This window comes from Penicillium diatomitis (genome assembly GCF_028827545.1).
Source record: "Penicillium diatomitis strain IBT 30728 chromosome Unknown utg000004l_segment0_segment0, whole genome shotgun sequence".
NCBI lineage: Eukaryota > Fungi > Ascomycota > Eurotiomycetes > Eurotiales > Aspergillaceae > Penicillium > Penicillium diatomitis.
Window position 1 is genome coordinate 2,912,567 of NW_026623176.1, and position 27,731 is coordinate 2,940,297.

Below are 27,731 nucleotides of genomic sequence, written 5' to 3' on the forward strand. Positions count from 1 at the left end.
CGCAAGCATAAAATGAGCCACCAATGAAACGTTGCCTATTACACATCAGCATAAAGCAACTCAAAAAGGTCGCGCCGACCCATCTCTGACAAGGAACGGCCAGAGCTCAATACGCGAAGATCTCGCTGAGGGTGGCGTTGACAACACCGCACAGGCAGCAGAATAAGAGCTAATCGGGCGATCCCCCCAGTGCGTGAACAATATGAGCATGACCTTTGATTGGTGATGACGAAGCTGCGATCTTTGGAACGATCGAGGATGATCTGTCCCTCGCGATCGCAGCTCGTGAGGTGATGGCCAACCCTGTGCCTCCAGGCTTTGTTTTCTTTCCTTTTTTGTTAACTTTTCTTTCCAATTGCGGGCCGGCAACTCTATGCTGGACATCGATGCTTCGATCTCTCTGTGCTCGTCTGGGTTCCTACCCGAAATCTACTGATTACGAGGCGAGCAAAGGATCTTCCAATCTACATTTGCCGGCCAGGGACATTCGATCACGACGTCTTCGCTTCATCATGCAGTCAGCGGTTGTTTTAGCCATTGAATGTCACCGGACCCGGAATCCCGCCGCCCAATCTGAATTCAAAAAGTAAAGAGGACGATTCATAAGGAGGCAAGGCGGCTTGAATCGCTCAAAGTGCCACGGAATCAACTTCCATGCACAACTCCCGCCGCGTCAATCTGACGTCCTCACCTACAATCTTTGAATGCGCTCAGTTATGTAGCCGCTGGAATTTTCCGAATCGACCGGGAAGTCTACGCATCAATTTGGCAAAATCCAAAAGTCAATATACGCCATGCCGACACATTTCAAGCTCAACACCGGCGCAGAAATTCCCGCCATCGGTTTTGGAACTTGGCAAGATGAGCAGGCCCAGGAGGATGCTGTGTTAGAGGCACTCAAAGCGGGCTATCGACACATCGACACCGCGAGGGTGTAAGACCTTTCCTTGTTTTTCGGTTATTTCGTAATCATCGTCGAGTCCGACTAGAGTCCGACTAATATCGAGTTCTGGACATCCAGATATCTTACTGAAAAGGCCGTTGGCAAAGCCATTAAGAAAAGTGGCATCCCACGCCATGAGCTGTTCGTCACAACCAAATTGTGGAATCACCAGCATCATCCGGATGATGTCCCGACAGCACTTCAGCAATCGCTCGATGATCTCGATATGCAGTATGTCGACTTGTATCTGATTCATTGGCCTGTCGCGTGGAAACGGGGCACAGATATGTTCCCCAAGAAAGATGGCAAGATGCTTCTCGAGGACATTGACTTTGTTGATGTGAGAAACCAATCTTCAGATCTCTCGAGTTGAAGTGGAGAAACCCCTCCCCCAATGCTGACAGTAATTCTAGACCTATAAAGCCATGGAAAAGCTTCTAGATACGGGCAAGGTCAAAGCGATCGGCGTGTCCAACTTTTCCAAAGCTGAAATGGAACACTTACTGGAGGAAGTCTCTGTCACCCCGGCTGTACATCAAATGGAGTGTCATCCATGGTTGCAGCAGCGCTCTTTCGTCGCCTGGCATCGATCGAAGTGCATCCATATCACCCACTATTCACCGCTTGGAAATCAGAACCAGCTTTATCAATCCAAAGGTTCGGTAGGTAAGTTGATTGAGGAGCCTGTTCTTGCCGACATTGGCAAGCAGTATGATAAGAGTGCCCCTCAAGTAACTCTAGGTATGTTCAGCCGTACTCTTTGCCCATCCTCACCCTAAGACAACAAAGGCATTGCTAATCTCAGCCATCGACCTCAGCATGGGGAATCACCCAGGGTCATTCTGTGCTTCCCAAGTCAAAGACACCCGCACGGATCCAGAGCAACTTCAAGGGCGATTTCCGTTTGGGACCGCGAGACATGGAGAAAATTCAACAACTTGACAGAAAGCTTCGTTTCAACGATAGCAGTGAAGACTTTGGAAAGGAATTCTTCACCGACCTCGACGGCAAGTAGATGCCTGGAGCTCATGCACAGCAGGTCTCCTCGCTCAATGCTTCCTGGCTCTATCTTGGCCCCTCCAGTTTGCAGTCTCTGACAGGCGACTTATAGTTGAGTCTGCGCTGTCCACATAGACTATAGTCATGTCAGGGTCAAGCCTCGAGGCACCGGATGCAACGATAGAGTATCATCAAATGTGTCATTGGAACTATAAACAAAGTGCGAGCTCTAGTTGTGCAACCATGACTCGTCATAACAAAGTCAGACGATAATCATGTCATCTCACGTCTCCATTTTTCAATCCCAAGCATCGCCCCATCCATCGTCAATGTCTTCGTCCTTTGGTTTTGTATCAATCTTCTTGGGCGGTGCGACAGCTTTAGGTTTCACAGTTGGCTTTGGTGTGGTCGAAGACTTGGACAGCCCTTTGGGTAGCGCATTTTTGGTCTTTGACTGATTCTTCGCTGCCAACCAGCCAGCGAAGTCAGGTTCGCCTCCGTCGTCATAGGGGGCTGCAGAGGCTTTCGATGTAGAATTTGAAAGGGACGGCCGAGGAGAGGACACGGCGTCAGTAAAAGCATCCGCACCGTCCTCTTCGTCCCCGTCGATAGCCCCCCAGGCATCGAATACATCCTCTCCATCGTCGGCTTCGTGCCAGTCATCCTGTTCCTGAACTACCGGCGCCGGTCTATCGGACTGTGACCTGGCTAGAGGATGCGCAAGTTTCCGAAGTGGTTTGTTGAAGGGCTCGACGGGGTGTGTTTGTGAGAGACTTGCGGGTTGCGGAACAGAGGCCGATCGAGGAATTTCTTCTGCCTGGCTGACAGCCGTCGCCGCGGTTGCAATCTGACCGTCTGCGGCGGCAAGTTTATTGGTGAAAGAGGAAATGGCCCAACCAGCCCAGGACTTGTCACTTGAGTTACCGATGCGAGCATCTGATTTGGGAGGCTCATTGGCTGATACTGTAGGCGCTTGAATGGCCGTTTCGGGCATGGTACTGGCAAATTTCCGGACTCTCTGAACGTACAGATCGAGAGTTTTGTTTGCTTGGTCGCGGACAAGTCTGAGACAGATGTTAGAAGGCAGCACTCCACATCGAAGTCTTGATCAAACGTACTTCTCCCTGTCCAGAAGCGCAGGGCAGATCGCTGGCAGGATTTTGTTCGCGCAATCGTCTTCTGTAAAAGAGTCTATCGTGGCAGCAAGAGCGAGAAGTGCAGCGTTTCGGGCATGTACGAAAGGATCCCGTATGGATCTTCCGAAAGCAGCAATAAGAACTTTGGAACGGGTCTGTTCTGGTGTGAGTACAAATGTGTTTCCAGGAATCTCTTTCTTCTGCTAGAATGATTGTACGCACACTTTGACCCAGATTCTTGGCAATTTTACCCAAACAAATAGTGGTATTTGTACGGATACCGGGCTGTTCATCGTTGGCTGTGCGCGCGAGAAATTTGAGCAAGTCTCCGTTGATGACTCTGTCACTGAGCTTATTGATGATCGGCAGAACTGCTTTGACAGTCTGCTCACGAACCACAGGTGCAACATCCGTAAAGCCAGATGTCTGCGACGATCTCATTAGCCAAAGCCACTCGTGCTTCTTGAAGCCATGGCACTTACTATTTGTGGGAAAATCTTGTCGTTGACAACCTTTTGTGGCAAATTATCGATCATCAGGGGTAAACTGTCTAATAGACACACCCGTATAGCACGATCAGGATTCCCGAACAGACGAACGATTGCTGGTGTCAGTTTGAGGTTGAATTCATCTGCTGACAGTTTCGATCCAATCTTTAAGATAGCGTTCAGCACTTTAGGCCCACCGCCGCCAAACTCAACAGACTTGAGCAGCTCAGGCAGGACTTTCATCTTGAAGAAATCCTCAGGAAAATCATCTGACAAATTATCGAGTTCACTATGGCTCGTATTAGCTTTCAGAGTACATGGCGATGTTTGAAGTTCAGACACTGACTTGATGAACTCCTCACGTTCAGCATCCGTCTTGAGCCCTAAGCTCTCCATGTCCTCTGTCAATCGGATCAATGGCGTCTGAAAGAAGCCACCCTGTTTCTTCCCCTGCTCCACAAAGTGTGCCGGGCTGAGGCGCAGTTTGGGGTTGGCGGCACAAAGCCGCTTGTAGCTCTGTTGCATTGTTGGAGGAATATTCGTTGTCTTCCCAACCTGGTCTCCGCCAGAGCAGTTGCCATTATACACCTCAAATATCAAGATACCGAGTCCGTACGCATCCACTGCAGCCAGTGGATGACGCTTGATGGCCTCCCAACCACCCTTTACGACCTCCGGAGGAGTGAAGCGTGCTGCATCAGGGACCAGGCTTCCATAAGTCTAAATGAGCGTCAGCACGTTGAGCTCGCAGAGACCTCCGGCCAAAGGACGACTCACATAGATGATAGCATCATCCTCCTTCATTGAGCTTAAGATATCGAACCCGCCAAGCTTCCATTCTCCACTTTCACTTGTATAGATCGAGGATGCACGAACCGCACCGTGTACAGAAGACGCATCCTCGTTAATAAATTTGAGGGTTGACTGATCGTGTCGTGGCCCGTCAGAAACAAGTCCCGTCGCATCCATTTCAGACTTGACTTACAGAAATCGCGTATATACCCCATTTGGCAGTCTCCTCGCTTATGCTGCGTCGCTTTACGTGCCACTGAAGCGGAACAACTCGTTCTGTTATGATGTACAGATTCGTCTCGTTCTGATGGGTATCAGCCATGGTCATTTCAGCACCAGAGGATTCCTGTCCATCGCTCGCCTTCTCTTTCGTACCTCAATTGTGTCCAAAACCTTGATTACACCGGGGTGTCTCAGCGTTCTATATTTGCGCACTGCATTTTTCGCGATAGGGAGTCGAGACTTGTTCGCCCCAATATCAAATGTAAATACGCTGCAATTGGAACCGTCTTCCTGTACAGACACATGAACTATTAGAAACTTGAACTTTGACTTCATCGTGTGGGGTAGATCTCGAATCAATCAATTGATCGAGAAATGTGATGGTATTATTAACAAACCCTTCTTGTTCCGTTGTGAAGTGCCCAAATAGAGTCGCCAATATCCACGCGATCACCCAGCGACACTGGGAACGAGCTTCCCTTTGCGATCGCAGACGCGACAGCTGACTTGAGAAAGTCCATCAAAGCGATGCGCTGGCCACTTTCAGTTGGGTGGATACGGTGAGAAGCGGTCCACGAAATTCAATGACGTATTGGAATAAAATGAAACGAATTCAAAATGACCGCAAAGACAGATACAAATTCAGCGGTTCCAGATGGAATGCACACACTGTCAATCAGGTTTGCAAGGATATTTTCGAGGGCAGCCGTGGCTTATTGACGAGGAATTGTCTTATTTGATTATCGATACGGCAGCTCCCCCCACCTTATCAGAGGACAGCGAAGTGCTGCCTCAGGCAACGAGGGGTCACACGGGAGGATCCAGGATCCACCACGTTTGTTTGGGACCGTCACCCTCCGCACGTGCTCCTTCCTTCTTTCTCTCCTCTCCACAGTCCGCACTCACTCTCGGTGTCGGCCGGTTTGAACGTCAACCGGCACCGAGAGTGCCTGTAGGCATCTCTGACGCTCTTCGATGCTGTAATTTTCGATAGGTCAACAGGTAAGTGTCAGCATATTTAACTTTTCCTATCTACCCCTTCCGACCGGCAGAGAACGCTACTTCTCCTATGATGCGAACCTGGTAAAAGGTCAGACTGCATAACCCTATGAGCCCAGAATGCCTTGCCAAAAATGCCGATGGTACTCGACTCTGGAAGGATGGAAACTTGTCGCAAGACAGCACCAGCTACACTGCACACGGTCTTGAGGCCCTCCGAGGCACATTCTCAAATAAATGCCGCCCTCCAGCTTTCTCAAGCCTTTCCATGTCACAGGTCCTATCCTGGCCTCCGCGCGACTTGTGCGGAGCACTCAGCGCCCTGTCATCTCTGTCTCAACGAGTTATGGGGGTCACCCTCGTTATCACTCGGACGCGCTTCTTCTCTGTTTCATGCAGACACACGACCAAGGCACGAAGGTCTAGGCCAGAGTCCATGGCCTCCCTGACTCAGGGCACAAGGTTCATTTTCCTCGAAGAAATTGATAATTGTGACGATCTTGGGCGAGCAAGGAACGGAGACCTCAGGGTTTCTGGGACTTGCCCGTGTGCAAATTATCACGAGTACCATGGTGAGCCCAGCGCTCACTGAGGACTTGTGCAGCCGCCTTCTGGGGTTCCTGGGCCCGCTCTGCTTCCATGAGGGCCCAAGCGGAACTAATGGCTGTGGTTGACAGAGGCGCCGTTTGTTGAGTCTAGCTGCCATGAAACAGGGATGATTGCTTGGCCGAGGCGAGGCTGAGACTTGTTGAGAATACCATGAGTGGCCTGGGGCTGTTGGGTGTGGACGGCGAGGGAACTTGGAGACGGCATGGACTTTGAGGCTCTTGACTGTGTTGGCTGTGCTTGATGGCAATGGACTATTTCCTCGACGAGTAGCACCGCGGTTGAGCAAGTGGCAGACGGGCATCTCGGGAGCTGAATGAAGATCGAAAAAGAAACTGAAAAGACCTGAGGAAAAATGCTGAGCTCGTGTTGACAGTCATTACGCTGCTTTTCAACCTCATTGGACCCGACGCTAACCATAAACACGTGTTGAGATTGCAGATGTCATCTCACCGTCTCAAGGTCGCGAACGTGTCTTCGCAGCATTCGCGGCCCCAGGTGTACGACAAGGCCTCCGTCGACGCGCCGTACATTGACTCTTTCACATGGAAGAACTTTCGAGGAGTGCTTTCGCGCAAGCTAAAACAGGTGTGTACCAAAGACGACGAAATTTATCACGACAGCAATTATTTAGAACCCGGGTATGTCGGGTGTTGTGTCTTCAAATTGGAACCGAAACCTCAGTCCTGCCCGTGGTGAAACGATAACAATCATGTCAGGCATGTTCTGTTTCAAACCTGTTTGGCTGCTGCATCAAGTGATTGTCCTCACAGAATACGAAATGTACACCCTTTTTGAATCCGCTGGCTGCCCAGCAAATTCTATCAAAGAATCATACAAACCCCTTTCGAGAACGAGACCGTAACTTTTTCGGGTACGTGACCTTGAGGCTGCCCTTAATCGTAGATCACGGCCATGGGTACGTTTGCTCATTCTTCATTCTACCTTATTCAGATACGATGAACAAGCAACATTTTTAATCTCATGCCTTTGAGAAGATATAGAGATATAGAGCAATGTGACTGTTCCCCTAAGCGACAAACAAGGACGAGAGCAAAAAAGAAAAGGGCAGGAAATGCGACGTCACAGGAGCTTAGCGTCCAGTAGAGGACCTTTGACGACCGCAATATTCTGCAACTAGAACACCTCCACAAAGGCAGGGGTATTGGTCCCCTGGAAAGCAAGGCTCATGTGAACGTTGTAGTGATGACATAGCTCGCGGGAGAGACAACGTCGCCGAGATCTTGATAAACCGTGCTTCTACGCACAAACTTGATCGTCATGAACCCAGATCATCGGGGTGATGGGCAGCACGTAACCGGAGTGAAACGTGCTCGGACTGCTACAGAACACGTAAATAAAGAGGCCAGACCCAGACAGGACAAAAGGGGTTCATCTTACCTGTCGACACGATTCCCGATGTTTGGGTCTCTGAGTAACAATGGGTCAAGGTTCTCTGTCACAAGGGACAGACAAGGATTGGAATACTCGCTCACTCGACGAGAAATAGCTGATGCATATCTCATCCTCCACAAATAATTGGTGTTGAGGAGAGGGTAGTCGGAGGACCCCCCGCGGGATGGTGACCTAAACTATAAAGATAATGAGACCAGCCTCAACCTCCTGTAGCGAGGCTTTCATGGCTCATTTGCTGTCATCAGCAGGCTCCGCGGTGTGGGGAGTAGTCCCTGCATTGGCGGGAGAATGGGCAGATGGCGCCTGGTGAGGAATTTGGGAGGCCTGGTTGAAGTTGTTGGCCGTGTTCCGATGGTTAGGCGGGAAATGGTGACCCTGGTGAGGGCTGGATGAGAATTGAGGCTGCTGCTGAGGGTAGGCACCACGACCATTGGACACTAGTGGAATGGGGTCAGTATTGTTCCTGCAAATACCACTGTCATAGAACACCTACTGTGGGTTGGTTGATTAACAAATCCAGGCTGACCCGGTTGGCCTGGCGACATGAACATCATAGGCTGTGGGGGCTGGCCGGATTGCGAGTTTTGGTGCATCATCATCGGTGCACCACGACTGGGGCTAGGATATCCACTGTGTGGTTGCGGTGGAGGTACATGGGGATAAGCATGGCTAGGAGATGGGGAATACATCTGCATCTGCGGATTGTATGGCGCCATGCCCTGAGGCATGCCCATGTAAGGTCCGCTGGATGGATTTTGGACCATCATAGGAGCCCCCATTCCAGTTTGTGGCCCAGAGAATTGGGGACCGTTTTGATAGTGTCTCAAGTGTCCTGGCTGTGGTCCCCCGTAGAATTGCGGCATCGGCTGTCCATATGCCAACTGGGCGTGGGGAGCCATTGGCGAAGGGTAACCTACGTGACTCTGACCCATACGGGGCGAGGAAAAGACTTGTGATGAGGAGGCAGACAACTGCATGCGGTGATGGTCTTCCAAATGAGGGCCAGGTCCGTGACCGCCAGGATGCACGTGAGGTCCATTCGGAGGGCCAGAGGAGGGGTGTCCGCCAGCGTTGGCTGGCGGAAAGTGGAAAGGCATCTGATGCTGCTGGGGCAGGCTGGGGTTATTGGAAATGGAGCGCCCCTGTGACGGCACCGAGGATACTCCGGTTGGTTGCTTGAACATTGCTTCAAAGTCCTTATCCTCATTGCCTGCGGGAACATCCCAGGTTGGGCCAGTCCTATACGGAGGAGGGATGCCCCCATGAGAGGAGGAGCCCCTGCCTTCACCGGATGCAGCGCTCTCTTTCTTCATGCGCTTGATGGGGTTGAAATCATCATCAATTGAGGGTCTCTCAGAAACGCTCTGCGGTTTCCTGGCACCAAAGAAGGACGACGGCGTCGCTGCGCGAGACACAGAAGGGTTGCGAGACGGACTAGCGACACTGACGGCGCTGGGTGCAGCAGCGGGGGCGGGGGTGGTGGGACCGCCGGGGGTGAATGTGCTTGCTGCTGGATTGGGCTTGAACTCCATGGCCCGCACATTGAATTTCGATGCAGCGTTGGCCATGACCGAGGCCTGGCTCTTCGGAGGGCTTGTCACACGAGCCTGTTCACTGGCCGGGCCGGTGGATGGCACTCGAGCATCTTGAACGGGCAGAGGCGCTGGAACAGCGCCCAGGGCAGCCCCCTTTCGCTGCTGAAGGTTGTCAGCAAGACGGTGACTGAGCATTCCAGTTGGAGGACGATTAGACTGTAAAGCCTGCTGAGGGTATCTTGGGTGTCCTCCACTGCCCAGCGGACCGGTTGGTGGGTAGCCCTGGCGACCGCGAGGATAGTTGTGTCGGTCTGCAGGGGCCGTTGGGGGCATTGCACCCGTGGGTCCAGTTGCACGCAGCGCGGGCTTCTGCTCAACTACTTGCGCGGGAGGTTGGGGAGAAGGTGAGTCTTCTGAGTTCTTTGCTCGGCTAATGATTGCCTCTTGTTTATGAGGATCCTTCGCAAGGATCGGGACGAGGTCCTTCGGCACAGGGGTATTTAGCTTAAAGTTCTTAGAGAACTTCATCAGCTCATTCAGCTTCACGGTGCGGTCGTAGGATGCCTGGTTACGACGCCGTTCCTGCATCTTCAACTTCTCGCTGTTGGCGAATTGACGGAAATGGTCAAGCACCTCCGTCTCCACATTGGCAGTAGCGTTTTCAGGAGCTGGGCGTTGCTGCTTAGCTGGAGGAGGAACGGCAACCGCTGGCGCAAGCTTTGAGGAATCTGCTTTCTGTTCAGGCTGTGTAGGCTCTTTGGGAGTTTGCGCAAGCTGGGGATTATCTGCTGAAGATGCCTCTTGAGCCGGTTCCGGAGACTGCAGTGCAGGGGCAGGCGAGTTTGCCGTCGATGGCTTAACTGGGAGCGCAGGCTGAGCTGCAGCCTGTCGACGACCAGGTGGCATGTACTTGTTTGGCTGCCCAGAGACAAGCGGCGGAAAGACCTTATTCTCCCGCTGCACGCCACTGTACTTGTCTTCCTCATCTTGGTCGCCAGTGTCTGGCACTGCAAGTCCGCGCTCCTCTCGCATATGCACATTGTCCACGTCCGTGCCTTCAATCTCGGCCGCGATTCGTGCAGCCTCGGCCTGTCTCTGGCGGAAATTGGGATCACTGCGGTCAATGCGTGTTGTGTAGATATTCTCATCATAGCTCGTCTTCGCGCCAAAGAGACGCTCATTCGTCTCAAACTGATCCCAGTTCTTCGAGTCCCCAGTGGTGCTCTCTAGAGACATATCGACATCATGCTCAGATGGTTCCCAACGCTTGAGGGTACGCTCTCGCATCGCCAGATTACCAGAAATGTCAGCATCCGTTCTAAAACCGCCTGTGTTTGAGCCTAGAGCAATCTGTCAGCGACGACCACCAAGCCATTTCTTAGTGCAAAAGTGAGTGACTTGCCATTCGGTTCTTTCATGGAGACCTCGGCTGGAACCACTTTGGGCACAGAGATGTCGACTACGTCCTTGACATCAAAGGCCATGCTATGTTCCGGAGCTGCACCAACAAAAAAGACTGACGCATCGTGCACGCCATTCGATTTGTTTGAAGTCTCGGAGAGTCGGTGAGCCATCTTCAGCACAAAAGACGAGCTGCTTGCCTCTAGGTGGGAGGAAGAGAAAATGCCAGCAAATTTGTCTCCGCTCTTCGTGGTGATAGTCGCATTTAGGCCCTGCACATTGAGGAGATGACGTTGTTAGTCAAACAACATCAAGGATAGTGGACTGGGAATTCATCTTACGATAAAGCTGGCGAACAAGAACAGTAGCCGGTCGTGTGCATGGCTATCCGGTGTATTGGATTCCTTTTGGCCTGGGCGAGGAGAGCCAGTCTGTCGGGTTGCAGTGCCATTGGAAGAGGCATAGGAGGAGCGTTGCGTAATTGGATTAGTCCCCTGGGTCCAGGCTTTATGAGAGTTTGTGCGTCTGAGATTTTTCAAGAATGAGAGCTGTCAGTTGATGCTCAACCAAGCTTGAAGTTGTGTTCATGACAACAGGGGATGAGCGAGCGATCCTGAAATCAAAGTTTCCACACGCTATTGCGACAAAGCTGGCAAGCTGGTCGGTTTATATCACCCCAAGTCACAGAGCAATGCCAGCAAAGATGGCAGCCAAAGGGCACACTCCATTGAAATACCATCTGCCACCAGGGCACGGCGACATTGATAACATCCAAATGGAGTATGAGGCGGAGTAATTATTGTCAATACATACCGTTGACCACCGTCCACAGGACTCCCAGACTGGCGACGACCATCTCCCTTGGTGTTGCCACTCGACCTCAGCGAGGGTCTGGTGGAGGTCTGCGAGGCATTGTTGGCATTGTTGCCAGAAGTGCTGTTCGCAGCCGGCACCGAATTCAATGTGGAAGCCATTAGGTGCCTCCGGTGTCGTGCGTGATGGCAGACTGGTGTCGTGGAACTGAGCTCGGCGGACAGCCGTGAGGGTGGCTCTCCCACTGTACACCGCCTACGCAAAAAGGATCGAGGTTAGACCCAAGAGGGGATTTAGCGGGGATCAAGTCTCTGGAAACCAGGAAGAAGAACGAAAGAAGTCGTGAAGAAGGAAAGGAGGCAGTTCACGCCCAGATCAAGCGAAAAACAGAATTTGCTTGTGAGATGAAAGTCTGCAGGAACAGAACGAGACCATGGATCTCGAAGACGTGTGGATGGTTCTGAAAGAAGAAAAGCCGTCAATGCTGGGGTGGGTTTATTTTGGGGAAAGTGTTAAAAGGTGGTGTGGAGCCGTGGAGCACCATCAAGCAGACAAGCACTACGGTACAGTACAATACACCATCAGTACTGAAGAGGCCGTGGATCACTACTACTGGATCAATCATCAGACGCAAGCCATAATTACAGTATTGTGTTACATTACTGTAACATTATCACCAAGAAGCCATTGTCAGGCTTGCCAGCAGCTTCCACCGCCGACGACTAAGCTAAAATCGTGGGTGATACATGGAGTGTTTCTAGACCTTGAATGGTGATCCAGTTCGCCAGCGACGAGAGGTGTATTAAATTATTACTGCTCAACATCGTAACTGTGCCTTGATGGACATACCTTATGGAAGCATCACTTCGCTATCTAAGCTGTTCATCCGCTTGAATGAAGATCTCCCATTTGAAAAGTGGGCCTAGTACTTCCCGTGACCCAAAATCAGATCATGCAAGGTCTTACTGTATCATCAAGATAGTAGGTCGTGGCTAAATCATCTGTCGATTATAGGATGGTTGCCTAGTTGGTTAAAACAACCTTGATTGCCCTGATTATTGCTCGAATATCCATTCTCACGCCTTGTATGGCGAAGCCGGACTGGCCTTTGACTCGGGATGTTCTATTCTTCTGGGTACAGACTGGACTGGTTAGGTACCTAGCAGGCTGGCATAGTGCCAAATTCACTCCAAGGTAGGGATGGGAGATATTTCCTTTGTGGACACGGACAATCTGTTGCGATTGCTCCCAATATCGGGCGTCGAAGGAACAGGTACACTTACCTAGTGTTGGACTAGATAAGTGGGAATTGCCGTCATACTCCTCCAGCTATCTATGGTGGACAGTGACACAAGAGACGTTTGCAATGTTGGCTAGCAGAGGTATTAGTAATCGGTATCTCCCACCCTACCGGGCACTCCCGCATATTATTGAACACCACATGCGATTTTATTTCAGCTCACCAAGCAGGACTCCACAAAGTCTATTGCCTTTGCAAGTAGTTACCTACTACCTACCTGGTAGGTACAGGTTCTAGTCACTGAATTACTGAGGTAAATTGGTTGCCTTCCATCTACCTGGTCGCTCTTCGTGCAAAGGAAGGAGTATGATGGTCTCCAGCCTGATGAGTGCATAAGCACCTTTCTTGGAGTTAGTTGATGGAACACAGGCCTTGTACATCAAGGATTCGGTATTCAAATACATTATAAATTAGTTGGAATTGATGGATGATCAATGATGGCTAGTCACGTATAATACCTCGCACATGAATATTTGATCTGTCAAAATAGCAAGACTGACTGCGTTCTTATTTAGGTTTGTGTACCACCCTGGGAACATGTGGGAGGAGCCACGGCTTTGTTGATCCTGCAACTCCACAGTCGTTTTAAGGTTGACGAACATTGGCAAGAATGAGAGCCGGAACTTGTGACCGATTGAATCTGCATGACTCGCACATTTTCGCAACGAAGGAATCTACCCACAAATCTATAGTGTAGCTGTGAGCGGGTACCCATCTAGTCTGAGGTCCTCAACAGTGGAAGTAAATTGATATACTATCGGAACGGTCTTCCCCGGGATCATGATTTAGCATCCAAGGTTGAAGACGGGCGATCGACGCTGCCAGGAATCCTTACATTCCAAACCGGCTGTCAAGCTCGGTTGGTGCCTCGGTGAGCGATGTATGTGTCTCATGTTCTCAACTTGCAGATATGACAAGGCATCAAGATCGTACTCTTGAAGGGGGTGGTTCAAGAGGGGGCTTGCTAAGTTCAAAGCATGTATGCAGGGAGGAAGGATCCACGGACTATTGCAGTCTTGAAACCACAAACTTGGTGGTGAATTGTGGAACTGGAAGCAATATGGAAGTGGAGGCGGGTAGAGCCGAGAAGGGGGCTCGCTAGTCGAGATACAGTCCGACCAGGTCGGCTGACTCCTTGAAGGATACCATCATTATGACACGGACTTTGCTGTACTCCAGTCAGGCCTTCCGAAGTATACTTACTAAGTATTACTTAGCGACTTATAGATCGGACAACGAATGCTCACATCTCATTGCTTGAGAAAGGGTCATCAGACTACTGCGTGCGAGCACCTGAAAAACAAGTGACAAATACTTTTCATGCTTGGATGTCTGTGCTGGAACGGGCCAAGCTCAGCTAAACCCGGAGTCTGACGAGTCACGACTACTGTCCTTGTCTCCATCATCTAACTGGCTTCTACTTAGGAGTCCGTCAAAGTACCGGATTGCGGACATACATACTTAGGGTCTTGAGAAAGGAGTCATTCAGAATTTCAGAGACAATACTGAGCACGATAGTCGTGCACTAGTGTGAAGCTTGACAAGATTCCTGCCCAATCTCGAACATTGGGCCGCCTGAAAGCTTAAAACTCCCAATGCCTGAGGCTGGGAGGCTGAAAGTCGCAGTGCTCAGTGCTGGGGTGAACTCATCAATCTGTACCGGTACAGCTACCGTGTGTACTTTGGCCACGTGATTGCTGGCTGTAGAGTGCATCAGTGCAGGCCGATCGATCTGATTACAGCTTCATAGCTGGCTTGCAGGTTTACGGTGCACTGGTACACCCTTTGTAAAGCAAGGGCTGTCTGTTTCACGCTATTGTCCTGATCTGACCGATAGTATGGTAGTACGCTCAGAAGTATATGGTACGGGATGATTACTGGATTTCTAGTATTAGGCATGTATACTCCATCCACGGGTCTTCTCTTGAAGCCGCACAAATTACAGAACTTAGGTGTTTGCACTGTTGAGATGTACCAGGCTATCACCGGCAGCTACCAGTACTACTACAGTAGTAGCAGTAGTATAGCTTTGTAGTGCTAATCGCTGGTCAGGCGGTCAGGTCACTGCCCTTCGTCAGCTGGCCCATCCCCTCCACAGTCCGGCAAGTGGTTCACCACAAAGGCGCCAAATCATCCATTGAACACGCCCGGGAGGCTGGGGTGTCATCCCGTTTGTCTGCCTGGCACCTTCTCCCCTCCCCCAGCACTTTCGCTTACCCACCCAACTTTCATGCGGGTTTTGGCCGCGCCAACTTATCTACTCACTCACGCTCCCTCCTGGAGGTCCCCCCGCTGTCTCTCCCACCAGATCGACAGACCGTGATAGCGCACCAATGGCGTCCGCTTCCACGTCCACGTCCACGTCCGGTCGCAGTTCGTCGGCTACCGCTGGACGGTCGCAGTCAGCCAAGAGTGTGGTAAGTTGAGGGTCAATGATTGTGGATCGACGGATTCCGAGTGCAGGGCGGCAAGCAAAAGCCTGAGCCAGCCTAGACACTCAAGAGTAGGGGCGTGTGTCGCTAACCTCATGCCTTCTCTAGCCCGACAAACAGATCTCACAAATCGAAAAAAGTGTCACACATCTTCTGGTCGCCACAAAACAACTTCTCGAGACCTTGACTCAGTGGTCCCGCAAACAAGCCACCGAGACGGACGTATCCGATGTCTATGTGCGACTGGGATACGAGTTCAATCTAGCCTGTCGCGCTTTCAACGCTATCGGAGTGGAAACCTCAGATCTCGGTCCGGTGCCCGATGTTCTGCGCAGTATCCTCGAAGATACTCTCAGTCAAGATGCATCCTCTCAAAGTCTCGACCGCTACCTGCCCCAGATTCGCGACATCATCATCAACCTCCTACATGGCTTAAAAAAGAAACAGGCCCGACTACGATCGCGGCAGCAGCGGGAAGATGGCCGTGCCAACATGTCTGGTCGGCAAGCGAGCGCGGGCAGCATCCCAACGGGTCCTTCCAGCAACATAGGCCAGCTGTACGATGAAGCCGCCGCGTCGACAATGCCCCAGAGTACGACCTCCTCTCCCAAACGGCCAACTCGGAGGTTTGGCAGTAGTGGGTCTATGGAAGACACTTCCTCGGGTCAGCGCGCCTCGCCATCCCATGGGGAAACCCGGGGATCGAGCTATTCGGACCGGGAAGCCTCGCGACGAGAGACCCAGCAAATTCTCTCCCAGCCATCTCAAGATAATGAAACCACGCCGAGACCGCCTCCGCCACCCGCACCACCTTCCACGGCCCCAACACATTTCCCAGCTCCACCACCTCCCCCCAAGGAGGAAGATGCTCTAGGTGCTCTCCAGCGGAGTGGTGAGCTGGAACGGAGGGCTTCTCGTCGGTTCTCAGCATACCAAATACAAAAGCATCTCGGCACTTCTACCAGCGGAGTCCCAGTACTTCCCACGCAAAACTCTCCCATCCCGAACCGCGGACGAGACGTGCGAGAGTCGCTCAATGCTGTACGCCTCCGTGGCTCGTACGCTCATTCCAGGCAGCGCTCGTCGAACCGACTTCAGGAAACCGCGAGGACCGCTCAGAGTCAAGCCGCAGCGCATGTGCCAAAGGCAGTCGAGGAGGAAAAGGCCACAGCTCCCCTTACGGGCGAAGCAGGAGGTGCCGAGACTCCTCCTGCACCGGCAGCTCCTGTGACTGACCAGCCGCCCCCACCCTCTGAGAAGCCCCTTCCCGATGGTCCAGCTGCCATCGAGCCCGCGGCTGTTTTCCCACAACCTCCTAGCCGCCCATCACTCGATGATGCCTTCGACCCGGAAAAGGCTGCATCAGAGTCTCCGGCTCCAGCGCCTGGGACACCAAATGGTAATCGCTTGACGCCTCCCAATATCGCTACGCCGCCTTCTGTAGCTCAATTTTCCGTGGATCAGCCTTCTCCAGGCAAGGAGTTGACTCTTTTCCTGCAATACAAGAGCAAGATCAAAAAGTACGTACTTCCTGGAGGAGCGGCTGAACTGACCATCGGACGGCTGCAATTGGCCTTTATTGAGAAATTCGCCTGGAACACGCACAACAATGGCGTGGACTTGCCGGAAATCTACATCCAAGATTCCATTTCGGGAATTCGGCACGAGTTGGAGGATCTGGGTGATGTGAAAGACCGCTCCGTCCTGGTCCTGAATGTTGATACTTTGGACGAGGTCAAGAAGCACTTTGACGATAGCTTTGGCGGTGTGCGTAGCTTGGTTGAAGGCGTCAAGGATGTGCTAGAGAGTCAGGGAACTGCGATTCAGCGGGTCTCGGATCGTCAACTTGAAGCCGCAAAGGAAATGGCTCGGTTGGCTTCGTTGCCGTTGACCCCTGTTGCTCGGTCAGCTAGCCCCAGCGGCACGGTCAAACCAGCGCTTACCGGAAACCGTACGCAAGTGGCCGAAATCCAAAGTCTACGGCGGGATCTTGCTGTTCTGCGACAGACCTATTCCAACTTCACATCAGACATTACTAGTTCGATGGCTGCTGTTCGATCAAAGGCCACCAACGTCGTGTCTGCCGCGGAGAGTGCTGCGAACGCGACGTACGAGGGAGATGCCGGCCGCGCTCGTGTCAACAAAGGAAAGAAGGAGCTCGCTGACGAGTCAGAGCGCCTGGTCTCCCGTGTGGATGACCTACAAGATTTGGTGGAGGATCTTCGCAAGGACGTGGTTCAGCGAGGAGTGCGACCTCTGCCGCGCCAGCTTGAAGGTGTCAACCGTGACATCAGCACGGCTTTGAAGGAGATCAAGAAGATGCAAGATTTCCTCGGCCGGGAGAAGCCCATCTGGACTAAGATCTGGGAGAAGGAGCTGCAGCAAGTTTGTGAAGAGCGCGATCAACTCACGATGCAAGAGGACCTTGCCGCTGATCTGCAGGACGACTTGGAGAAAGCTGCTCAGACTTTTGCCCTGGTTGAGCAAGCGACCAAGGAACAGGCTCTGGAAAAGGCTGCTAATAGTGGTGTCACTTTACGAGCCACCTCGCGCACTCTGGGGATCGACCCCACTGTTGACCCGATGAAAGCCAAAGACGATCTTCTTGGAGAAGTGCGCGCCCTTCAGCCTAACCACGAAAGCCGTCTGGAAGCCATCGAGCGCGCGGAGAAGAATCGCAAGAAGGAACTCGAAACACGCCGGATTGGCTTGTTCCAGAAGGAGCTTGGCACGTTTGTCCAGGAGGGCAAATTGAAGAAGAGCGGCGGCGTTGAGGAGGCGGAACGGCTGCGTAACGCCAAGGACGATCGCATCCGCAAGGAAGTATGGGAGCGCCAGCAAGCGCGCAATGCAGAGATGGAGAGAGCGGAGGCTGAGGCCGCGGCCGCCGCCGCTGCTGCTGCTGCTGCCGCCACCCCCGAAGACGCTGAAGATGCCGGCGATGCAGCAGAAGTTGCCATGGAAGCAGAGGGTCAAGTCGATGCCACACCTGCTGCAGAAGACGCTACTGTAGCTCCATCTCATGATGTTGAGACAGAGGGAAATGAGATGACGCCTGCAGAGAGCCATGAGAACAGAGCCATCTCTCCGGATGCTCCCAGCTAAATTGGAGGCCCTTGGATTAGCCTGATCGGGGTGTAATGTTCCTCACCAGTCGGCTTTTCCCCTTTATAATTGTCCCAGTCGTGCTACCAATCTTCCTTTTACGGCTCATTTTCTTATGTCGTGCATTTCTGCGCAGGCGGGACATTCGAGCCATACGACACCTCTGCATTCGTAATGCATAGTCCGTGTATCCTCTTGCATTTTCCCGGTTCGATATTTGTTCCCATTCATTGCCGCCTCAAGCAATGTTTTTCTTATTATATCTATCATCGATACCCTACCATACTCACTGCGGTGATTATTTTTTTTCGCGTTCTTGATGTGTCATTCATGCCATTCGATCGTCCGTCCAGGCATGTAGCGCGGAGTTTTACTTGAGTGCGGTTTAGTAGATATGATTTTTTCCATTCCCAAGTTTCAACAGTGTACCTGCAGTATATCTTGCTATATAGCTTCTTGTAGACTCACGTGTTGTGAGTGTGTCAAAATCTATATGCAGATTTAACCAGTACATGATTGGAAAGGTCATTAATGGAGTGGAATCAAGATCTGGGGTTTCTCTGAGGGGCAGTGTGTCGCACTAGACAACCACTTTATCTGTGTCCCCCAGCCATCGCATTTAGTTGACATTGACCGCCTCTTTTGCAGGCCCCGTTCCTGTCACCTCAAATCGACAGAATCATTTCGAGATCGATACGTTTGTGGGGGTTACTCAATTCTTTGAGGGTTGTTGCCGTTTTTCTTTTCTCGAGTACTCTGTTCAGCTTGAGATCAAGTGATACCTGGCGTGCTGACTTGCTCTTCCCGCGGAGGCCCGAGACCTGTGTTTACTTGAGTGCCCTGGGCTGCAAGAACAGCGCTGGCAGTGAGCTTCAGATGTAAGGCTTAGAGAACTTTCTTTTTTTTTTTTTTTTTCCCTCCAAAGGATTTCCCCCCAACTGCTCGAGTACTAACATCAACGGAACCAGACTACTTGCTCCGCTCGGAAAGGCAACTTTAATCATCTCAGCTTGAACAGCTTAGCGGGACTATCTCTCCAGAAACGGATTGATCAAGTCCGGTTCAAAACAAACACAACCATGCGGGTGCTAGCAGGGCTTGGGATCTGCCTTCTTGCCTCGATCACGTCCGCCTCAATTCAGGACACGCATGAAAAGGGTCCCAAGGAGGAGTCCGAGTCGGAGCACCAGATCCTGCGTCGCAATGCACAGATTGAAGCCCGTCTTGCGAACGAACATCTCTACGGCGTTCGAAAAATGAGCACCGACCCCGGCGAGAAGTTCTTCCTCGAGTACTGGCATTTCGAAGACTCCAGACAGCAGGACGGTCTCTCCGAGACAGATCTTGCTTTTCCGAATGCCACCGCCGGACAGGTGGATAAGGATGGAGGTATAGTTGGATCTTCATCATCTCCAGGTGGTGTGTTCACGCCCCGATCTTTCGCCTACAGCCCGTCTGTTGAACCCGAGTTTAGTCTTGGATTGAAAAGCAGTCGGATCCTCGACGCGAGAGACTTCAAATGTCCATCAAATACATACGCATGCACTTCCATTAATCGACCAGAGCGATGTTGCAATGCGGGCAGTGTTTGTGAGATTGTTCCAGACACAGGAGCTGGTGACGTGGGGTGTTGTCCAAATGGTCAGACTTGTTCCGGGACTGTTGGATCGTGCCAGAGTGGGTATACGACTTGTTCGAAGGCGCTTGGAGGAGGATGCTGTATTTCGGGGTATGATTGTGTCGAGGGTGGATGTGAGTTTGTCCCCCTGTTGACCCTTGATGGAATCTTAGAGATCAAGTTTGGATCAGATTGGGCTAACGAGATCTTTCTCTTTCTCCCTTCCGTTGATGATAGGTGCTTACGTTTCGATTGTCACCGTGACTGTGGGTGCAACGGTGACTCTCTCGACAGTCACGCACTCTGCATCTCAGCAAACGAGTATGATCACATCATCAACAACAACATCAACGTCAACAACGTCAACATCTTCTTCACCCTCTGAACACTCGACTTCAAGCTCATCCTCCACCTCTACCTCCGCCTCCACCACCAGCAGTACTTCACCCGCCCGCCCAACTACAACCACCACAACCACCGAAAACCTCATCCCCCCAGCCCGCGGCACCAGCATCTCAAGCCTGACCAGCTCCACCACCACAAGCACCCTCTCCCTCTGCCCCACCGGCTTCTACGCCTGCTCCGCCGTCTACCACGGCGGCTGCTGCCAAGTCGACCGCAACTGCGACACATTCTCTTGTCCCACCATCCCATCTACGACCTTTACCTCGGACGGTCGAACAATCGTTATCCCGGTGGCGACTGCGACAGCCACGGGATCTTCCACACCCTCTGCTGGTCAGGGCCAGCGTAAATGCCCCGGTGGATGGTTCCAGTGTGCAGCGTCTGATGGTGGAGATTGCTGTCCGACGGGGTATGTTTGTGGCAAGAGTATGTGTAGTGCTACGGCTGGTGCTACGGCTGGTGCCGGTGGTACGGGGGCAGCGACGACGGTGGCAAAGGAGCAGCCAACTGGTAGTGGTAATGGGGCCTCTGGATTGCAGGTGAACCGGGGAGTTATCATCACGACGATGATGATGGTGGTGATGGCGGGGTTGATTTAGTGTGGTTATATTAGGCTGAGATTTGAGATACTGATGGACCCTGTATTTCCATTTCGTGGTTGGCTTGGTCTTGTTCTTTCTGGTTCTCGTTTGGCTGTGCTAGACGTGTCTCGCTCCTTTTTCAATCCGGTGCGAAAGAGTGTGGTTGTGGATGTCCGTATCTAGAAGTGTATCATGGGTGTTTGTGACGGAATGGGAAGATGACTACAATTACATATACGACTTACGGGCTGACCTCCTGCCTTGGGTCCGGTTTATCATAGGCTTGTATCAAGAGGTACTATTGTTACTGTGGGACTTTTGAATAGATTTGAATTGGCATAAACAAGTATCATTGGCTTGTCATATGCCCATGTCATTCCAAATTGTCATTTCACAAGATTGTCACTAAAAGTCATGGTAAAGCAGAGGGGGTATTAGTGAGTCAAAACATCCAGTCATAGCGTCAAAACCAGCAGAAGCATCGAAGGGAAACAAAAGTCACAAAAAAAAAAGATAACAGATGAGGGCAAAAGCATGAAGCGGCACTCTAGATCAAAGAGTTGCCACTTCAGGCATCATCCAAGCTGAATTGGGTAAAGTCATGAAGTGAAAGACAGCAAAGAAAAAAGAGCTCAGGGACATTTGTGTATAAATTTAGGGAAATCATCGGATCATGAATAGCTACCCATGCGGGTAAGCAGTCAGTGCGATGCCCACCCAAGGAAATGCCCCCATGCCATATCAGAGAAGAGAGAGTAGAAACCAACAGTGAATTCTTAAAACACGTAAACAAACAGGTTGACCACAAGTCAAACATGAGGAGCCGGGTATCGATGATTGACGAAGAAAAGAAGCACAAGAAAAAAAAAAGGTCAAGACAGAAGCGACGCACAACACCTGAACGAGAATGGAAAGCTCATTTCGAAATCGGCAGGGTGCCAGAGAAACGCGAGCATTAATCTCGAAGCGGCCCCGTGTATCGAAAGCAGCCAGGAAACAACAAGGCAAAGTAAAGAACGAGACAACAACTAGATCACGGAATATGCAAGAGACCGCACTGAGAAGTCGAATGAAAGTCAGACGAAAGTGAAGCCGTCCACAGACATGACAAGAGACAACGCCAATCTCATTCCAAATGCACCTCGCCCTCATTCCCCTCGAAAAAGCCGACGCCGGATATGCACATAGAATCAAGCTCGTCCCACGATGTAGAGCAGGACAGGACTGTCCACGTAGATGGACATTCTCTTCCGAAGGACTGGTCTAGTTCATCTCCATACCGTACTCATCCTCCTCCTTGAAACTCAGAGGAGCATGACTCGCGCTGCTCCAGTACTGCTGTGGACCTCCACCGTTGGAGCTGCTGCCCCCGCTGTGGAACCCAGGGCTCAGTCCCGGTGGTGTCAGACCATCGCTGCCGACAGGGTCACCCGCCAAATTGGTATGCTTGGGAACACGGAGACCACTACCCGGACCGCGGGTGTAACTGAACGAGGAGGGGTCGTTCTTCTCCAGCGCATCGAGAATCTCACTCCGCATGCGCTTCTCATCCTCGGTGGGCTCAAAGGGCCAGGTACCACCAAGGCTACTGATCAGCTCTGCGAGCTCAGCTTCCTGCTGATACTTGACATGCAATGCCCACATCAGATCTCGCGTCCAGCTGACTGCACCATTCAGAATATCTCCCTTGTTGGGTCCTTTCTCTTTCTCGTCGAGGGGAAGGCCCATGGTGATGTTGCCAGGGGTGGCACGACGGCCGTTGCCACCAGCAAGGAGGGAGGTCGCAGCATTGCTGCTGGCGCCCGCCATGGAGAGCGCGGTGCTGTTGACGAGCTGCTTGCGCACCTTGTCATCCTCAAGACGGTGTTGAGGCACCAGGTGTGAAAGGTCTTGGATGCGCTCATTGATGTTGTCACGGCGGCGACGTTCAACAAGATTGTGCGAAGCGCGGCGTCTCCGACGCTTGGCTTCCTGCGACTCTAAATCCTGGGCGCTTCCGGGAGGGTGGCCATTGTCGACCTTGGCGGGCAGGGATGCATGTTTGCCGGACTGGATGATCTCAGAGATACCCAATTGGTGAGTGTGCATGTTGGGCGAGCCGATGGGAGAGTCAATGTATGACTGGGCGCTGCCGGGTGTGCCGTCCCATTGATTGGAGAGGCTCTTCTGGTGGCGATGATGGATTCCAGAATTGCGAATTGGCTGACCTGGGAAGCTGCCGGAATCTGGCGTTCCCAGAGTCAACGAGCCCAATGCGGGTGTCTTGGGGGTCATGGGACTTCGAGTGTCGGACGAGGTTCGGTCCATGGCCTGCAAGCTGGGACGGGATTTCGCATTCAGGTAGTTCTGGTCGAATGAGTTTGCATGGTGCAGGTGGTGATTCTGCTGATTCATTCGGAATTGCTCGTAGTTGAAACTGTTGTTCACAAAGGGACTGGCCATCGGAGCATTGTCGGGTGTATTCGAGTACATGTGCGACATTTGGCTTTGGTGACTCATCGCGATGCCGCCGGACTGGTCCTGGAGATAGTTGATGTTGTTGTCGCGTTGCACGCCGTTGTTCTGTCCACTGATTTCCAGGTCCAGAAGCTCATCGGTATCGATGCCCGAGTTGCCAAAGTTGAAGCTTGATGACATATTCTGTTGCGATCCGTACGAGAACGGCATGAAGCCATTCTGCTGCATGGTCAAGTCTGACGGATCGATCCCATCATTGGAGTTTCCAAAGTGGTTGTTGAGGTAGCCGTTGTGCGACATGATGAAAGGGTTGCTGTGACAGTTAGATTTATGTTTGATAAAGAGGGCTGCTTCGGCCATGGTGAGAGGTTGAATTGTGTCGGAAATAACTTGGAGAGAGAAAGCAGACGAGCTGAGAGGTGGTGGCGAGGAGGATGAGGACAAAAGGCGAAGATCTGTCGGTATTACTGACCCTGGTTCTCGAAGTTGAGCGTGATGTAGTCAGGCAGCCGTAGAGGAAAGGACCTTGGATCTGGGACAGACTAGGGGAGCCTGGAGAGAGCGAGGTTCGCTGTATTCTGTATAGAGGTGGGGTGGGCCATGTCAGCGGGTTCGACCATGCAGTAAATGATCGCAAGTGTAAGAGTAAGGGCAAGCCAGTGCGGTATCAAGGAGTGGACTGAAAGAATGAGCAGCCCTGCTTGAACCCGAGGGCAACCGAGGGGGGCTAGCCAGCACGGACTGAGGGGTAGATAAATCCCGATCTATGCTGCAGCTATCCAGCATTCAAGTAGATGCTCACCTTTGAGGACCCAAAGGATGAAAATACTCACGGCGTTGGTGTAGTCGGTCGGATGTATCCGCGCAGGCTGAACAACGGTATTGCAAGGTAGTGAAGGCTTGGTGGGATGAGTCGACGTTCTCGGCGACCAAGAATGCCCGAGATTTGTCAGGTGGACGACGCACACGCTGCCGTTGGTGCGTCGAGCAAAGAGAGAGAGTAAGAGAGAGTCAAGTGTTCTTAGACAGTAAAAGCTAGAAATGATCCAAAGATCTTCAATTGTGAGTAACTCTCCACTGCTCGTCAAAGAAGACCAAAAGGGAACGGAGACGTGGCGTGTCCCAAAAAAAAAAAGAAGGGGAAAGAGAGGGGGAACAGGGCGGATGCAGCAGATAAGCGCGGGCTTCGCTCTCCAGGGCAATCGAATCCACAAGGGAGAAAAGGCCCGTCAGGAACCCGGAGTCCAGCAGAGCAAAGACAGCAGATGTGTAAAGAGAGACGCTCCGGAAAGGTAGACTGCAGAAGCTGTAACAGCAACAGAATGTTACAGAGGAGCAGAAGCAGTGGTCATTCTCTGGATCAAGAGTTTCTGGCTCAGGAACGTGCTCACGAACATCCGGCGTTGAAGCCTTGAACAAGATGAATACGACGATCCAGCCGATCCAGAGTGGAGAGGCGGGGAGAGAAAACAAGCGGTGGAGCGCAAGAGAGGCCACGCGGGCGGTGAAGCAGTGGCGATCGCTCGTTGGCCCGTGAGGCAATTTGGCTCCTCTGGGGAAGTATACCGGGCGGGTGGATATAGAGAGAATTGAGCGCTGAGCACTGAGCACCAGAATCCAGTCGGACTTCTTTGCCGAGAGATTGGAGGTGCTCCATGGAATGCACCCGGGGTAGTTGCCAAGAAAGGTTGGTTCTTGATCAGAGGCATGTCCGAGGCATAGTTTCACTTTCTGCTCATCGGCCGAACCGGTCCGTTGACGCCGGTCAAGGACGCCTTGACCCTGCGTGTTCAGCCTCTCTGAGTCTGAACGGCCCCGTGCGCCTGGTTTGGCAAGACAGCGCCTAAAGAGTCACCGTGCAGCGGCCCCGCAGTTCATCTGGTGCTGCCAACACGAGCCTGTGTCCACTCATGGATTGATTGTTGTTGGGTTGCTGACGCCTGAACCCGGGTTGCCTTCTGCTCCATGTTGACCCGGACTCGAGTGAAACAAGATCAACAGCAGAAAAATAAAAGCAGATAAAGTGTGAAGCAGTCCAGTGTGGGTCCAAGGAAAAAATGGCCATTGTAAATGCATGAGTGAAGAGAATTGGGTGCAAGGGCAATGTGTGAGAGCAGAAATGAACCGCTTACCAAGTATTGTTGGCTTTAGATCACGACTGATCGTGCTGACGGAGGTCCGAGCAAATCCGAATGCAATCAGCAAGAAAGTTTGAGCGACTGTGAAGGTGTCAGAACGATGTGATGAGATCATGGTGTGATGGCAGAATCATCACACGAAAAATCGTTAACAGTGCTGCAGGAAGTGTCTCTTGTAATGGAAGGCCGGATGTGCTTCCCTTAGAGCCAGCTGCAGAGAGTCGACTCAGAGAAAGAACAACCGCAGAAACAGACATCAATCAATCGATGGTGCAGACACTCGTCGTCTTCCGCACAGAGCCCCAACACGTGGTAGCTAGTGTGGAGATAGGTAGGCAGCATCCATACATGCAGGAACCGGAGCACCATGAAGACGGAAGGGAAGTGTGTGATGACAGCTGCAGGACGGCACAGAAAGATGCTCATACGTACCACGATCCAAAAGGTCGAATAGTGAGAGTTTCAAGATGGAAGACAACCTGCAAGATCCACAAGCCAGGCTATACGAAGCATGAGGCGCGAGTCGAAGATTGATATAGTGGCTGAGAAGATTCTCTGATACCGACAGTCCCGTCGCAGAGAGAGCAGTGTTGGATGACTGTATAGATCTCGGCAGACGTTGGATGATGGGTAAGCGATGGATCTCCGAAGAATCAATACTATATCAGTCTAAGGATGACGACACCAAGTCGAGTCTGCCCACGGATGAACTCGAGGGAGAAGAAAAAAAAGTTCTGGATGATTTCTCAAAGGAGACTAGATAGCGCAAGCAGCCAGTGATGCAGTGCCAACACAACAACCGTTTGCAAAAGCCTGCAGAGAGGACTCGACGGGAGCAGATGGGCGGGGAGGGGAAAGGAAGGTTACAGAAGTATCACTTGCAGATGGCAAGAACGGGGAGAGGGCAAGGGGACTTTAATAAGACGGGCATCCGGTGGGATTTCTGCATCTCTCATTTGATGTATTATTGATATATTACACCATCGGTCATGCAGCTCGTCGATCGGTGAAAATCGATAAGGCTTGCCGGTTTCTTCGGCATCGGAAAAATACGACACACGCTTTTTCCTCGACGCTTGTCTCAATCGAGAGCAGCACGACACCCACCCTCACACATGTCTTGAAGGGGTGGGTGTGGGTGTGGGCGAGTTGAACGCAAGGGTGGGGGATGACTCGTCTGGCTATGGCTCTTGGCTACAAGAAAGTCCACGATCTGGGATTTATGGTGTTTATTCTTTTTGCCTCCTTAGGTAATTCCCTGCTAGATGGGCAGGTCATGCAGCCATGTACCCGTTCACGAGCTGTGTCCTTTTCAAGTTTTCATCATCCGTGGTATGGAATCAGGGGAAAGATAGAGACCATGCGGGCATGAGCGGGTGGTGGGTGGGGGAATCTTGGTCGAAGATGATCTTATCTTGCTTGATCTGGTAATCATTCAGGGAATGCTCGACACGAGACTTGCCGAACTGGTCATGACATCTCCATCCAAGAAACTTCATATGTGATATGGAAAGCCAGAGCTATCCCTGCTATTCCTATTGAAGGTGAGGAGAAAGCAGGTCCCTGTCCCCAGGATCACAGTCTACTGCAACATGGCGCGATTCTCCTGACTGTACACACAGGGTGAAAAGAACACATGGAATGGGGGGGGGGGGGGGGATGAACTTCACTCCGAGTGTTCCTCCCCGTTCCCCTCCTGACAAGTGAGAGGAGCGCAGGGAGAAAGAAAAAACAGGATTGAGGGTCGAAGACGGGGTGCAAAGATTTGAACATATGTGGAAATCAATCTAAGCCTGAGGAATACCATGGCGATGATCAGAAAAAAAAACAGATAATGAGGAAATCTACTGTCACATGTCATTGTCCATCGGAAATCGCATGCGCAACGATCTTCAACCGCTTTAGGCTTGGTCCAGGGCTGCGCCATGAAGAGTTAAAAATAGGAAGCAGAATTAAAATTGAACATCAAAAGCTAGGTCCTCTCGGATGAAATGGTCATTCGGGGAGTGACCCTCGACGAGAGGCCGACTGATCAGACTGACGAAGATCCAAGCCGCGCCAGAGGCGAAAGAGTGACACGACCGGATTAGGAAATCATCTCTAACGAAATGGATCCCATGATACCAGTAGCCGCCCAGATCTGTCACCTGTGCGCGAGTCATGACTCAAAGTTCAATCTACATGGGGGAAAAGTTAAGGCAGCACTGGCCTCAAGAATGTATCAGATGGGAGGAGGGGGAGCTGGGAGTTCCACAGATGTACCCAAGTGGAAGATTGCTCCTGTTTTCTACTACGTGGTCCTTTCTTCTTTCTCGGGAAAGCCTCTCTGAGTTGAGCAGCTTGCG

General features: G+C 51.8%; 7 protein-coding genes across 7 annotated transcripts; 3 read left to right on the forward strand and 4 right to left on the reverse strand.

The window, feature by feature from the left end:
* Positions 1-794: 794 nt before the first annotated feature.
* Positions 795-1,958, forward strand: N7539_004266 (aldo/keto reductase; the record flags this gene model as incomplete). The annotated part of the gene is made up of 4 exons (XM_056933868.1): positions 795-934; positions 1,022-1,283; positions 1,357-1,684; positions 1,762-1,958. 4 exons carry the CDS (start codon positions 795-797, stop codon positions 1,956-1,958), a joined length of 927 nt encoding a protein of 308 aa, XP_056791409.1.
* A 282-nt stretch (positions 1,959-2,240) lies between these two features.
* N7539_004267 (COPI-interacting protein CEX1) lies at positions 2,241-5,101 on the reverse strand (the record flags this gene model as incomplete). Its single annotated transcript, XM_056933869.1, has 8 exons — positions 2,241-3,006; positions 3,061-3,233; positions 3,301-3,504; positions 3,561-4,286; positions 4,344-4,490; positions 4,552-4,662; positions 4,734-4,910; positions 4,979-5,101. The coding sequence occupies 8 exons, from the start codon at positions 5,099-5,101 to the stop codon at positions 2,241-2,243; spliced, it is 2,427 nt and encodes an 808-aa protein (XP_056791410.1).
* Positions 5,102-6,236: 1,135 nt separating this feature from the next.
* On the reverse strand, positions 6,237-6,718 carry N7539_004268 (uncharacterized protein; the record flags this gene model as incomplete). The annotated part of the gene is made up of 2 exons (XM_056933870.1): positions 6,237-6,597; positions 6,639-6,718. 2 exons carry the CDS (start codon positions 6,716-6,718, stop codon positions 6,237-6,239), a joined length of 441 nt encoding a protein of 146 aa, XP_056791411.1.
* Positions 6,719-7,829: 1,111 nt separating this feature from the next.
* On the reverse strand, positions 7,830-11,511 carry N7539_004269 (putative PAB1 binding protein (Pbp1); the record flags this gene model as incomplete). Its single annotated transcript, XM_056933871.1, has 5 exons — positions 7,830-8,038; positions 8,095-10,476; positions 10,539-10,809; positions 10,879-11,062; positions 11,351-11,511. 5 exons carry the CDS (start codon positions 11,509-11,511, stop codon positions 7,830-7,832), a joined length of 3,207 nt encoding a protein of 1,068 aa, XP_056791412.1.
* A 3,472-nt stretch (positions 11,512-14,983) lies between these two features.
* Positions 14,984-18,187, forward strand: N7539_004270 (formin-mediated actin nucleation enhancer; the record flags this gene model as incomplete). Its single annotated transcript, XM_056933872.1, has 2 exons — positions 14,984-15,067; positions 15,191-18,187. 2 exons carry the CDS (start codon positions 14,984-14,986, stop codon positions 18,185-18,187), a joined length of 3,081 nt encoding a protein of 1,026 aa, XP_056791413.1.
* A 1,079-nt stretch (positions 18,188-19,266) lies between these two features.
* N7539_004271 (putative GPI anchored protein) lies at positions 19,267-20,809 on the forward strand (the record flags this gene model as incomplete). Its single annotated transcript, XM_056933873.1, has 2 exons — positions 19,267-19,939; positions 20,043-20,809. 2 exons carry the CDS (start codon positions 19,267-19,269, stop codon positions 20,807-20,809), a joined length of 1,440 nt encoding a protein of 479 aa, XP_056791414.1.
* A 1,245-nt stretch (positions 20,810-22,054) lies between these two features.
* N7539_004272 (basic helix-loop-helix domain-containing protein) lies at positions 22,055-23,608 on the reverse strand (the record flags this gene model as incomplete). The annotated part of the gene is made up of 1 exon (XM_056933874.1): positions 22,055-23,608. The coding sequence occupies one exon, from the start codon at positions 23,606-23,608 to the stop codon at positions 22,055-22,057; it is 1,554 nt and encodes a 517-aa protein (XP_056791415.1).
* Positions 23,609-27,731: the final 4,123 nt, after the last annotated feature.